Genomic DNA, 14,063 nt, shown 5'->3' on the forward strand with positions numbered 1-14,063 from the left:
TACTAAATGCCATCACCAGCATTAGAAAGTAGAAACTATGGGTTAAAATAATTATTTGAATCAGAGTTTGATATGATCGATGATTATTGAAGAAAATACATTATAATTTGAACTGGATATTAATATTTATCAGATATATTTAATTCAGTTACAAAAACGTCTTACTATTAAAGTATCATTTTTTAATTTAATATATTTATGTGTTATAAAGTTATCAAATGGGTGCTGGGCACAATACAAATAATTAGTGGTGAACAATTAGTAAATATAATGTTACTGCAATGAAGTAATAAAGTACTTGACGAACTAAGGATAATGAAAATGTATGCGTACGTCACACACATGGTAATCAGGGGCGTGCATATCACATAGGCAATAAGGCAGTGCCTACGTCGTTATGAACCTATATAAATATAGTGATAAAGTTAGTTTAATTGGTTCCGTAATTTACAACCAAACTTCTATTGAACGCCCACTTTTAAAATGGTTCCTTACGCTAGTTATTAAATACCTACGTTAAGCAATGCCGGATTAAGCAAACCCGGGGCCCCTAGCAAATTCTTTGAACGAGCCCTTGTTCTATATTGGAAATAGTCTGTTACCGAGTTTGTGACGATTGTCTTAGTAGGAAAAGTTGGAAAGTTTCACGTTTTTATGACATTAAGTAAATTTAATATACCAACGACTTAATAAGTTTAACTAAAAGAAGTATGCTCAGTTTGAGATGATTGGGTTTAAATATGCGGGGCCCCCTTTCGTGTGGGACCCGTTGCAATTGCTACCCTTGCTGTGTGGTTTATCTGGTACTGACGGTAATCCCCAGATTGCATCTTCCAAAGCTCTACTAAGACTAGTTAGATCTACAGTGCCTACCTTGCTAAAAAAAACCAGTGCACGCCCCTGATCGTAATTATTGTTGTAAAAACTAATATTAAGTTTAAATTAAATATAAAGTTATAATTCTTCACGTTATTTCCTTTATTCGGAACCTCTTGCAAGCTAGCGGTGAACCATCCAGCTCCTGCATCGCACAGACACTTTGTGGAATCAATTACCCGCTGCACTTTTCTCAAATCGATACGACTCAGGGACCTTCAGGTCTAAAGCATACTCCCTACCTTAAGGGCAATGGCTGATTTATAAATAATATGAGGAGACAAGTCCAGTTCTAACAAAAACTGAAATTGAATATTAACGTCTGCGTCAGATGCAGTAGTCAGGTCGCCGGTACCTGGCGGGGGCGGCTGGCGATACCTTTGGTGAGTGACTTTTGAAATGTACGTCTGGATGAAAAGTCACCAATATCGCCGGACTGTCCCTATCTTATCACGCAAATTTTTTACAAATGTGTGTTGGCTAGCAAATTCACTGTCTACAAAATAAATAAAAAGTAATAGCTGGGAAGCAAAACTTTTTAAGGCGAATTTTGATTAAGTACATATTATGAATGTTTGAAAATATGGATAAATATATACTCGTTTTCGTAAGTTGACTATATTGAAGGATTGGTCGCGCAAAGCAACGTTGTCTCGCCTCAAACGGTATACTGACTACTACAATATGAACGGGACGCTTGCTCGGATACGAGTGAGAGGGGCCGCTATTATAGCCCTAGCCCATTCGGATCCGAGTGGTAAGCAAGAAATGTGCTAGTTGATGTTGATGAAACAGTAGGTAAGTTATTAGGTAAATCAATTTAAATTGCTTACCGATTTTTGCTCTAGACTAAGCCGAGATTGCAGCTTAGGATGTGTGTCAACTGAAATTGAAACATAGAATACATGAGCGATCTATACTCAATTTTAAATTTATGTTAAATCTAAATGTTTATTTAAAAATTAGATTTAAAAGTCACTTATTGTACAAACAGTTTAGTTAGTACACAGCCTTGGGGAAGTCTAGAGTTCTAACTGGCCTCAGGTTATACCAAAATTTCTTGTACTACGCCAACTTCACTTCACTTGCACAAGCTCTCGGGAAGCCCAAATGAAGAAATTTTGAGAATAGTGCCTTATGCCATACACGATGGTCGGCCTTCGCTATATTCAGACCAACTGACAGGCCTTCTCCCTTGCTTTCGATAGCCGCCACTCTAGTCCGTGCTGAAGCTTACCAGAAGATCGCCGGCCGACAGTTGTTGATAAAAAATGATGGGGTTATATTTACTCTTTAGAAGTTTGCAGATCAGATCCTTTGAGCCCAGCGCAGCAACCTATGTTCGAAACGCCTGTTTTTTGGAGTCAGATGCTGCTTTTACTGACGCATCGAACCAGGGCTGTGATCTGCCACCGATCGGTAGCTACGGAGCTTATTGCTATGATTTAAATAGACACTATATGATACCGAGTTCTCATACATCTGTGCAAAACTGAGACCAAGGAGGAATTATTTATACTCACTGACAGAAAACGAACACCCTATTTTAGTACACATGACCCTTCCATCAGAGCACCAGCATGTATTGCAGTCGTTCAACCATGTGGATTCTGCAGCACATTGGACTTCTGCCTCTAAAATAAACACGATATTATAGTGTTAATTTCTACTAATGTAGCAGAATTATTACTGATTTTTCAAATTTCTCCGAAATAACAGATAATAATTAACAGTGAGAGCGCAAAACAGTCAAAAGCATTTACGCGAGTACTTATTTTAAATAAATTACGTAAAAATATAATCTCAAATTCCTAGATTCGTCAAAAAGGAAAGGGATATGTCTCAGTCTGACCTTATAATTTATTACAATAATATTGAATACACCAGAAAAAATCTACTTTACAAATGTTAAAGAACTACCGAGAACATTTGGTCCTTCGAGCCGGATAGAACTTACCGTTTTCTTGCCCGGGACACTCATTTTTACTACAGTTTGCATATCCTTCCTGAGAACATACACATTTGTTGCATCTATTAGTCCAACTTGTGCCTGGCAAGCATTCTCTTCCAGGCAACAGTTTCGATTTATTTCTAGCTGAAATATTTAATACATATATTTTTACATCTACCATTAACAGACAAGTTTTTATATCTATTCAAAATATAAAAATTAACATGACAAATTTACAAATTGCTTAATACACGGAATATACTAAAAAAAGACCTGAAAAATTGCGATTATTTGAGATCTGCAACTAAATTTCTTCACTGCGAGATTTGTATCACATACAGTCATCATTCGAGTAAAATTAATAATTTACAAGATTAAAAATTATTCAGGGTTTAAGCGTAAGAGTACAAATTCTATAGTCGTAGCATCTTAAAGTTAACACTAAGATAAGGAGTCAATAATAATCAACTTTTGAAGTTAGACTTCTTTTGGTGCATTAGGGACAAGTACGCGCGCAAAACGACACCCAAATTCGTGTCATTAAAATACACCACATCATCTTATATATAAAATTCTCGTGTCCCGGTGTTTGTTACCAAACTCCTCCGAAACGGCTAAACCGAGTTCTATGAAATTTTGTGTGCATATCGGGTAGGTCTGAGGATCGGCCAACATCTATTTTTCATATCCCTAAATCATAGGGGTGACCCCTAAATAATTTTTCTTTATTATTTTGACAAAAAAATTTATTTTTATTGTATTATGATTCAGCATAAAAAATACATAAAAGTTCATATTTTCACCCGTCTACGATCAACACCTATTTTTGTGTTGCGATTTTTATATTATGTAGTGCGATAAATATTGTACGATATATTTGGTAGGTCTGAGAATCGGTCGTCATCAATTGTTTATACCCCAAAAATATTAATTATTGATTTTTTTTAAATTACTTTACATATGGCAATACAACATCTGTTGGGTCAGCTATATATAGTATACAATAAAATTTTCTACATCTTAAGTTTAGATTTGTTGTTGTAAAATATATGACAATTATGTTGTATATAAAATTACAAAAATACACCACATACTTACGTATATTAATTGCTATTCAAAAAGAAAAAAATAAAACTAATAATATGGCTACAAGAAAAAGAAGAAATAAAAATGTAAGTGCAAATTATAAATTAAACCTATTTTTAAAAAAAACCTATTAATTAAAAAAGATAAACTACTTATTTGACTACTGCAGACTGAGTACCTGCTAAGTGCTAAACAACGTTTTCTTTAAACAAATATTTTTTTTTTTTTTACAGAGATTGTCCTGTTGTTTTTCGTTTTTTGCATTTTCATCACGAGAAATTCAGATTAAGTAAGCATTTGGTTCCACTTACCATCAATAGTAATACATCAAAATTAATGGCTTTGCATTCAATAAAGATATTATATACAACGGACTGAAGCAGAATGCCTTCAATTTAATTTTAACCATGGAAACACGAAGTTACCGCAGAACTATCTTATATACTGTCAATCGCTCGCAAGTTATCTTATTTCCATTAAATAACTACCATTTTCAATCTTTTTAATTTTCACTAGCTGACCCGGCAAACGTTGTTTTGCCATATAAAGTATAATTCACGCGATAGTTTTATAAGTAATAAAATATTGCCTATATTATAGCCTGTACATCATTTTGTTCTATTGTCAATAGTTTTTGCAGCGCACGCAAAAATAGGTTATCGATTTTACACCTTGTGTTACAAAATAGCAATTTTATTTCGGATCCCTAATTTTGAAAAAAAAAACATAGCCTATAGCCTTCCTCGATAAATGGACTACCCAACACTGAAAGAATCATTCAAATCGGACCAGTAGTACCAGAGATAATGTGGTCCTTTGATTTTTTTTTCCAATTTTTTGATATTTTAAACCACCTCCACCTTCAACAGTGCAAGGCTCCATGGCACAGGATGCCGCCTAGATTATGTGTACCACAACGGCGCCGATTTCTACCGTGAAGCAGTAATGTGTAAGCATTATAGTGTTACAGTGTGAAGGGCGCCGTAGCTAGTGAAATTACAGGGCAAATAAGGTAATGAGCGCAATTGTATTGCCGCTCAGAATTTTTATGTTTTTCCAGAATCCTTAGCGGCACTGCATTGTTATGGGCAGGACGCATCAACTGAACGTCTTGCCCGTCTCGTCCCTTATTTTCATTAAAAAAAACCTCCATCTTGAGGCAGACAAAAAGAAAGCAAACCGTTTCATCAAATCAATGAACAGCAGTTATTATTTTTAATTTATAAAGAGATACTTACTTATCGTAGGGCAAGCTTTCAGCGTACAAAGACCAAGACCGCTTTCAAGGCATATGCAGGTATTGCAATCTCTATTAAATTTTGTATTGGGTTTGCACTTTATCGGATCATCTGAAAATATATTTTATTTATTTATTAGGAAGACCAACAGCTATAAGGTATCTTATATGTTAATTTACATAACTGTGAGCCAATTATTGGTCTCCACCCGTAGTGACAGAATAATTAAATTCAACAATAAAAATAAACACTAGAGTAAACAACTATAATACAATGCACAATCCTACTAATATTATATATGCGAAAGTTTGTAAGAATGTCTGGGTGTATATTTGTTGCTCTTTAACTCAGAAACTACTGAATGGACTTTAATGAAACTTTACAGTATTATAGCTTATACATCAGAATAACACATAGGCTATATTTTATGAATCTATAGTGTGAATTATCCAAACTAATACGATAAGTGTTAGTAAGTAGAAATAAATCTGCAATCTGCGAGGTATTCATGCGTGCGGCACAAAAATTGTAGGGGTTACAAATATTAATATAACATAATGTATAGTATAATTGCTTATAACATTTATATTATAATGGTGAAAGTTTATGAGGGTGTGGTGTATGTTTGTTTATTCTTCACGCGCAACTGGCTGGACCAATTTTGATACAATTGAACGCGGGCATCAGCTAGTTTAAAATAATTACAGAATTAAAACAGTTAAAATACAAGTAAGGATTCAGTGTCATTACATTACTACTTTTAACACAGTACCTTAATACTGATTAAAGAAATGCCGGCTTAACATGCTCCTAGCTGACATAAAATTAGTCTGAAAAGATCGATTATATTATCCACAGACAATTATTAATTGCTCGCCAAAGGAATGTATTTTGTCGATAGTTGGTACTAGTAAAAAGTATGTACAAGTAATGGGAAGACAGCGAAACATCTCGCTTAATAAATAATGTAAATTGTTAGCAAACAACTGTTTCAATCCTTCAAACCTTATAGTGTGTTCTTTCTCTTAACGGCCGTTTTGAATAACCTGTCTATCCCTAGTTTAAGTTACTAGAGGTAGACAAATCTATCCTTTTACGCTTACTTACATTTCAATAACCTATCGACATAAAGCATTGGACTATAACTATATTAGACATAACTATGGATAGAAAAGATCTTGTCATTTACGGCCGTTCTCAATATACTATCTACAGATAGAGATAAATTACTACCAGCCACACGCCATATCACAAAAATTTATTTGCAATAACTACCTTCTACTGTCAGTAATTAGCTGTCAATAATCTGAAGCTGTCCCAATAAGAATGACTTATCGCATGAATTGCAATTTCCATGCAAACTTTAAATCGCTGGTAAGCTATACGTCGTCCCATTGACAGACAGCGTCCACGGATAAGGTGAGTTACCGTCGATAAGTTTATTGGGACAGAAAAGTCAACGGTAGTTAAGATTTTTATCTCAAGTAAGAGATAGACTGAATATTGGGAACAGCCGTAAAATATGACAGCGATGTATCCGTAACTAGAGATACGTTATTGAAAACGGCCGTTAGTGGACAGTTATGAAGACCGTGACAAAACACATTTAATTTAATTTATTTATTTTAATAAGAACGTTTTTAACTTGGAGGATTCAAGCCGCATTACTGTTTTTAGCCAACCATCTATTTCTTATGAATGAAAATTTCCAAAGGTTATTTTCGCTTTTCTTGATAAATCCACATATAATTTTTTCTCAATACAAATGCTTGATTTGCTATTGAAAGTACTAAAAGTGCTATATTATTTTATACATACATTTTGAAGGGTTCCCGATATAAATCATATATTTTTACAAAGCCCCATATTTTTTTCTTAGATTAGTCCCATAAACCACGAGACTTCTAAGATAACAAAAATTCTAAATAAAATTTACCATAAGTGCCTTTTTCACATGTTTCCATACGAGTACACTGGGCCCGGCCCATTTCGTCACAGCGACATCTGTGACAGTTGCTCTCCCACTCTGACCCGGGGGCACACTCTGCTAACTCTAACCGGACAACTTCATTTTTGGACACTGGAGAGGACTTTATGGGTTCTGGAAAAAATAACAAAATATGTGTGTGTCCAACTCATACGCGTTAGAAATGAAACTTCTGAAAATTTCCTGATTAAAAATACTCATTGAAAAATATTGAAAAAATAAACAGTCGCTTCATGTAAGCTGTGTATATAAAAAAAATATAAAAAAGAATTAGGATTATTGAAAACAATTCAAATTTCATCATTTTCAATGAACATTTTTAATCAGGGGTAGGCTACGACAGCTTCAGATGGTTAGAGAGTAATAAGGATAAATGTAAGTAAAAAATTATTAAATATTTTAATGTAAGTAATTATATTACAAATTCTGCAGCTTTACAAACCTTACATCGTTGAGGCATATATTATTCCACCTCCATGTCGTCTGCTTAGTAATTTGCGGTACTTAAACTTACTGTTCACAGTTGAGAAGTCGACGCAACCGATGCATTTTAAATGGTAACATAAAGATTTCACCGCAAAACCAGCTTTATATCCAACTATGTATTAACTGTTAACGGAACATTATGCCCCCATTTTCTTGTAAGTTATCTATAATATTAATATATAAGGAATGAGCTTCCTTGTTCGGAGTTTCCGGAACAATGCGACATAGGTACCTTCAAATAAGCGCATAAACCTTCCTTAAAGGCCGGCAGCGCTCCTGTGATTTCATTTCTCTGGCGTTGCAAGAGAATGTGGGCGGCGTTGATCATTTAACACCAGGTGACTCTCGTATGCTCGTTTGTCCTCCTTTTCCATAAAAAAAATATATATATAATTGTCACTTCCATTCTCATTTGCATCATAAGTCCGTGAAAATGGAGCAGTTGTATTAATATTATGCAATGAAGAAGAACACATCAAAATACTGACATTTACAAGTGTTTCGTGTTCGTTAGCACACAGATTTCAAAGATTTAAGTTCCATGTGGCACAACAATTTCCGAAAGATGCCTTTCAGTTGTTTGGCATTAGAGTTATCATTATAACCACCACGCATTCGTATAGCCCTAAAAATATTTTTGAGCGGCGGCCATCTCGGATTTATAAAATGATCCCAAATTTGTTCTCTGATCGAAAACCTCGGATACGATATCCATATTGTTGAAATCATAATTTTGCGCAGCGGCCATCTTGGATTTAAAAAATAATGCCAAATTCGTTCTCTGCACCCTCGATAACCTCGGATACCATATCCACATTGTTGAAATCATAATTTTGAGTGGCGGCCATATTAGATTTAAGAAATGTTCCCAAATTCGTACTCTGCACCCTCGAGAACCTCGGATACGATATCCATATCATAATTTTGCGCGGCGGCCAAAATAATAGTTTAATAATTAATAACTGGCAACTACGCCTCTATCCTCTCGTTTTTCGTTTCATCAAGTTTCAAATCACAAGGATTCCAACGAAGTTTCACTTCAATATGTTTTTATTGGTTTAAGGTACTAAGCCTTAGCAAGGCTAGCGCCCGGCCCACAATCACTTAGGTGTTATGTAGAAAAAATAAAAATCATTTCAAACCCAAAAACGATTTCATTATCTACAGAAAAAGTCTAAGTGATAGTTGATAATATAAACACAATCATACTGTTATAGATTAAAATGAATTCCTAAGATCTGGATGTTTCACATGTTAAACTAATTTGAAAATGGAAATGTAAATGCATACCTTTCTCTATACTTTCTGCCATGCAACTGGCATCTTTTGTGTCAGCTGCGCATTTTAATACTGAAAAAAAAACATACATTACATTAGAATTAATAAGCTAACTTTTCATTTAAAAGTTCGATTGTGCTATTTAAAGTCTGTCCCAACTCCCACATAAATTAATACCAAGTATAAAATAAATATTGAGAAATCATTCATTAAAGTTAATAAGAAAACTATAAATTTTAAGTCTGCTAATTTTTATGGCAACTCTCTTTTTCGTTTTAGTTACGCTAATATTATGTTCTCTTTGCTACTACTTTTCCCGCCTGAAATACAAAATGGCGGTAAAAATACATGTGACACATTTCGGGCAACGCCGACGGTTGTTCGACGCGGTCAATCATCAAATTGCCCTTTAACCTTCGCAATTATTGCAGTTCTATTAATAGCGGGAAACAATTGGTTCCATAATTACCCCTCATGAGGTATCTTTGGCTGGAATGTCAAAATACAAGCTAAACAATGTTACATAACCAATCAACGATTCAATTAACTGATGGAATTGCGATGTGTTCATTGTATGTATTACGATTATTTCCATCTTAAATTATTTAAGGTAAGGTTCACATGATGCTCGGTTACTTAATAAAATTATTGTAGAGCCACATAACGAGTCAACACTTCATATTATGTGAATAAATTTAGGTACAAAACAATTTTGTATATTGTCTCAGTAGTGAGAAAATTATTTAAAAATAACACTTTTTTCATTCAATAATGTATTTTGAATCGGTGGTTTGTATTTTTTATTCATAGAGGAATCACAGGGGCATTGTTGGCCTTAAAAAAGGGTACGTGCTTTTTTTTGTAGGTGCGCCCCTATCGTCCTCGAAACACCGCATATAGTTAGTTTAATTGTACTTAGAAGAAATTTCCTTGAAAACCGAACCGCACCGTTATTCGACCAAATTACCTCAAATATTTTACATCCACAAAGGCAGATATTTTTGTATATTATAATAAAATAAGGTAGATATCATTGCTTTATATAGTATAAACACGATAAAACTGATTAAGTAGCTTCAGGTTTTTAGATTAATAAGACGTCTTGAACTTTTTTTTTTAACATTCAATTACCAATAAGTTGAGTTACATCCGTTTTTATATGATATAGTTTACTTTTTTATATTTATGACGCGCGACGATCATGTCATTCGTCTGACGGTGAGGGACACGTCCTGCTCATAAGAATACAAAAAATCTCACCTCTCAAAGTGACGTTATTAGACGCTCGTTTCAAATAAAATGAAATACTAGAATTTAGTCCAGGAATAAATATAAGGCCCTAAGATATTTAAGGCGAGTCATTCGCCCGGAAAAATCATAGGTCTTCTTTTACCGGACAGTAGTTCTATTTCAAGGATTATATTTTAAAAGGGACAGAGAGAGATTCGAAGATGATGAAGTAGTATTTAATGCCATAGGTACAGGAATTTCTAGGATAGCAAATAGATCCACTACTCTGAAAGTGTCTGAATCAACCAACTTGCTATCAAACCTGACACATTTATCGGAAAAAAACTTGATTGAAACGTAGTATGTCATTAATTCGACAAAGTAATTAATGATTGAAGATAATGATTGGAGACATGACATGCGTCTCGTAGTAGGTACTTCACATTATTACGTTGTCCAAGCCACTTTTAGTAAACTCGTGACCTTTGATAAGCCGCTGATAACAGCTCCATTCAGCTTCCTAATGACTTACAATTAATTACGTACTACAATGATACTCTTTATTATGAGAATTATAAAAACGTCCGCTTCCATTTTGCAACATCAATCGCGAATGATTCACAAAAGGATTTTCATATTATGTTTTTTACTTTATTTAATATATTTTATAAATTTCATATGATATTTTTTTACAATAATATTACACCCATTTTCGTTTCTCTTTCGCTACCCAGGTGCATTCTTCGGGATGAATACTCCTCGTGGGGCACATACCAGCAGGCCCTTAACTGGCCCTTTACATTGATTCCATATCCCAATTACAATGAAAAGATGACGTCGAAGAGAAACCCCAGCTCTTCCATACAATTATTTGTATAGGAGGTTGAATTTTCTATCTAGGCCTCTTCTATGGAGATCGCAGAATGGGGTGAAGTAAATTGTGTTCTCTTTATAATCCACAAAAGACTCAAGCGTGTGTTATGTGCGTGATTAATTAATAAAGAATTAATCCCTGATCGAGCGGAAAATATCATTATGATCATCCATTTCTTATGCAATTTTCATTTGTTTTTTTCTTTCTGTATTCAATGTTTTGACGGACTGAGGATTAGCAGTAAGCTACAAGTAACAAACAAACACAGCATCTGTGTGGCAGCCAGAGTCATCTTGTTCGTTTAGGTCGAATATTAACACTTGTGAATGTCTCATCACACCTCTTACCATTCACCACCATTTTGGATCTTAGCACCACTTGAGCCTTAATGAGATGAAGTGGCAAGGAACTCGTTGGCACTGTTTTAAATCGTTTTAACAATTGTTTCTATTATAATTTTTATAAAGCGATCCAACAAAAATACTCATTGACTAACAGTAACTACGTTAAATAAATGTAAATTTATAAAAGAAACCACAACAGTTATTGAGTACAGTATACATATACTGCGTCTGTAAATGAATAAAGATAATAATAATAATATGCGAGCATTACCGCAGGTAGTGCCCACTCAAGAGAAGAGAAGGAACCGCCCCACGACGCCGCCTGAGGTAAAGACCTTTAAGCGGACAAGACGAAGCCTGCTACAAGAGTTTAACCAAATAACAAGAGAATATCTTTTCTGTAGTCTGAATTAGCCCTCCATTTTGCAGTTAATAAAATCTGTCTAACAGACTTGAATAGCTGTTTAGTCTTTACATCAATTCTTAACATTGATATTTACAAGTTAGTTGGTAGTTTAGTTAAAAAAAAATAACAAAAAAGTAACCGACTTCAAACACACTATTCCAAAACAATAGATCTATAATATGCCCTAAAAATAATAAAAATAAATGCGTATTTTTATACAATCTAATTCTAGAAACGATTATTGTTATTTTTGGAATCGATGTCAGCCAAGGTAGGTTTGTAATAACATACATAGTTATAGGTGAGATGTGCTTGATTCGCACGCGCGACGCGGGGAAGCGAGAGACGAGAGGACACGGAAATATATCTTTTCCAACAAAAAACCAATTATCGAAATCGGTTGGCGCGATATTATTCGTAAATTTGTCGCGCTCATACTTATAGCAAATTTAAGACTTTTATGGTTTTCTCATGGTTGCCATTATCAGGTCTGGACCGAATTACAATGGGGCCACACGGGAAGCACCAGCTTAAAATAAAAAAATAATTATCAAAATCGGTTCACCCAGTCGAAAGTATTGAGATAACAAACATAAAAAACATACCGACGAATTGAGAACCTCCTCATTTTTTTAAATCGGTTAAAAAACGATGACCGATGAAATGTAGGTAATATTATGATTGAACTAGAAGGATGTGCAAGAAGTTCTCAGAAAACACAATAACAAGAACCGGTTCAGTTGTCTCAATAACATTTATATTTAATTAATGTCACGTCCAATATAATGATAGCATTATACCTAGCTCTGTGGGAATTCCAGTACTTTAAGATTAATTCGTAATAGAGATGAAGATTATTAACACATATCCTTGTAAGTTATATTATTCTTTTTATTTTCTCTTACCTTTTGCGCGCTATCTCTATTATCTATAGTATAGTGCGAAGTGATGGCTTTATTCAACATGTTCATTTAGCAAGTGACACCGTCAATACATAACTACGGGTCAGTTACCTAGTGTATGGTAACCAAGTCGCCACACTTCTATTGACGTTTGAGTATTCAAAGTATATAAAATATGTTTAACTACTCATGCAGTGGTGACATTGCAAGAATAAGGCGAAGACATGTGTAGACAAGCCATTCTATATAAAAGTTTTTGAGTTATTTTTGTTTACCAAAGAAACTAACGTGTACGTACGTCCGTAACGTGTCTACATACTTTTTCTATTAAAAATCCTGTTAAAGTGAGTAGTTACTTATTCTTTCTAGTCGTACAATCTTGACATTTGTTGTCTCAGGGGCTGTGGCTCGCTCCTCAATAACTCTTCGTCACTTGTAGTCTTAGTACCAGTGGGAGGCTCCTTTGGACAGGATGCCGGCTAGATTATGGATACCACAACGGCGTCTATTTCTGCCGTGAAGCAGTAATGAGTAAGCATTACTGTGTTTCGCTCAGAAGGGCGCCGTAACTGGTGAAATTACTGGGCAAATGAGACTCAATATCTTATGTCTCAGGGTGACGAGCGCAATTGGAGTGCCACTCAGAATTTTTGGGCTTATCAAGAATCCTGAGCGGCTCTGCATTGTAATGGGCAAGGCGTATCAATTACCATCAGCTGAATGTCCTGCTCGTCTTGTCCCGTATTTTCATAAAAAATAAATAGTACCAAGATAATAATAGTGAGTCCATCTCACGGGCGAACTACCTGGTGGTGGTGTGCTCTCATCGCTGCAGCACGTGCCGTGTGATCGGTCGTCCAGACCGGCCACGTCGTGGCTTGTGAGGCTAACAGATTGTTCAGCGGGCGACGCTGCTTGATGCCGCGTTCTACGAGACTAGCAAGATGTTAACCCGTGGGAAGTGACACGTGCTACGTTCGTAAAACTTGAGAATTAACATGTTACGTGTGAGACGCGCTGGTAACATCGATAGTATCACTGGGGACGGCCACAACGCGAACATATCTCGTACACCACTGCTATCCACCAGCAGCGGGCGTCTTGGTAGTGCCCCACCTGTGCCAACAAGCGTCCCATTGCTCTTCCGTCTTACTGTTGACGATGTAACAACATATAGATAATGAAAAGCAAACTGGTGAACATATCGACGGAGAGGGCTATGCTCGGAGTGTTCCTGTGAGATCAAATCACAAACGAGGAGATCCGTAGGAGAACCAAAGTTACCGACATAGCCCAAATGATTGCGAAACTGTAGTGGCAGTGGGCAGGGCACATAGTTCGACGGCCGTTGGGGCAGTAAAGTGCTTGAATGGCGACCACCAGAAGACGCAGTGTGGCCTACCAA

The 14,063-nt window shown here is 35.4% G+C and overlaps 1 protein-coding gene across 2 annotated transcripts in view; it reads right to left on the reverse strand.

Annotated features, from left to right (window-relative positions):
• The window catches only part of LOC126969851 (kielin/chordin-like protein), a 41,647-nt gene that overhangs the window by 16,685 nt on the left and 10,899 nt on the right, over positions 1-14,063 (reverse strand). For both annotated transcript variants that reach the window (XM_050815427.1, XM_050815426.1), the window contains exons 2-7: positions 8,915-8,974; positions 7,088-7,252; positions 5,152-5,262; positions 2,834-2,971; positions 2,400-2,510; positions 1,710-1,759 (exon numbers count right to left, since the gene is read on the reverse strand). In XM_050815427.1, the coding sequence (XP_050671384.1) occupies positions 1,710-1,759; positions 2,400-2,510; positions 2,834-2,971; positions 5,152-5,262; positions 7,088-7,252; positions 8,915-8,974 (635 nt within the window). The remainder of the gene's footprint in view (positions 1-1,709; positions 1,760-2,399; positions 2,511-2,833; positions 2,972-5,151; positions 5,263-7,087; positions 7,253-8,914; positions 8,975-14,063) is intronic.

This window comes from Leptidea sinapis, chromosome 19 (assembly GCF_905404315.1).
Source record: "Leptidea sinapis chromosome 19, ilLepSina1.1, whole genome shotgun sequence".
NCBI lineage: Eukaryota > Metazoa > Arthropoda > Insecta > Lepidoptera > Pieridae > Leptidea > Leptidea sinapis.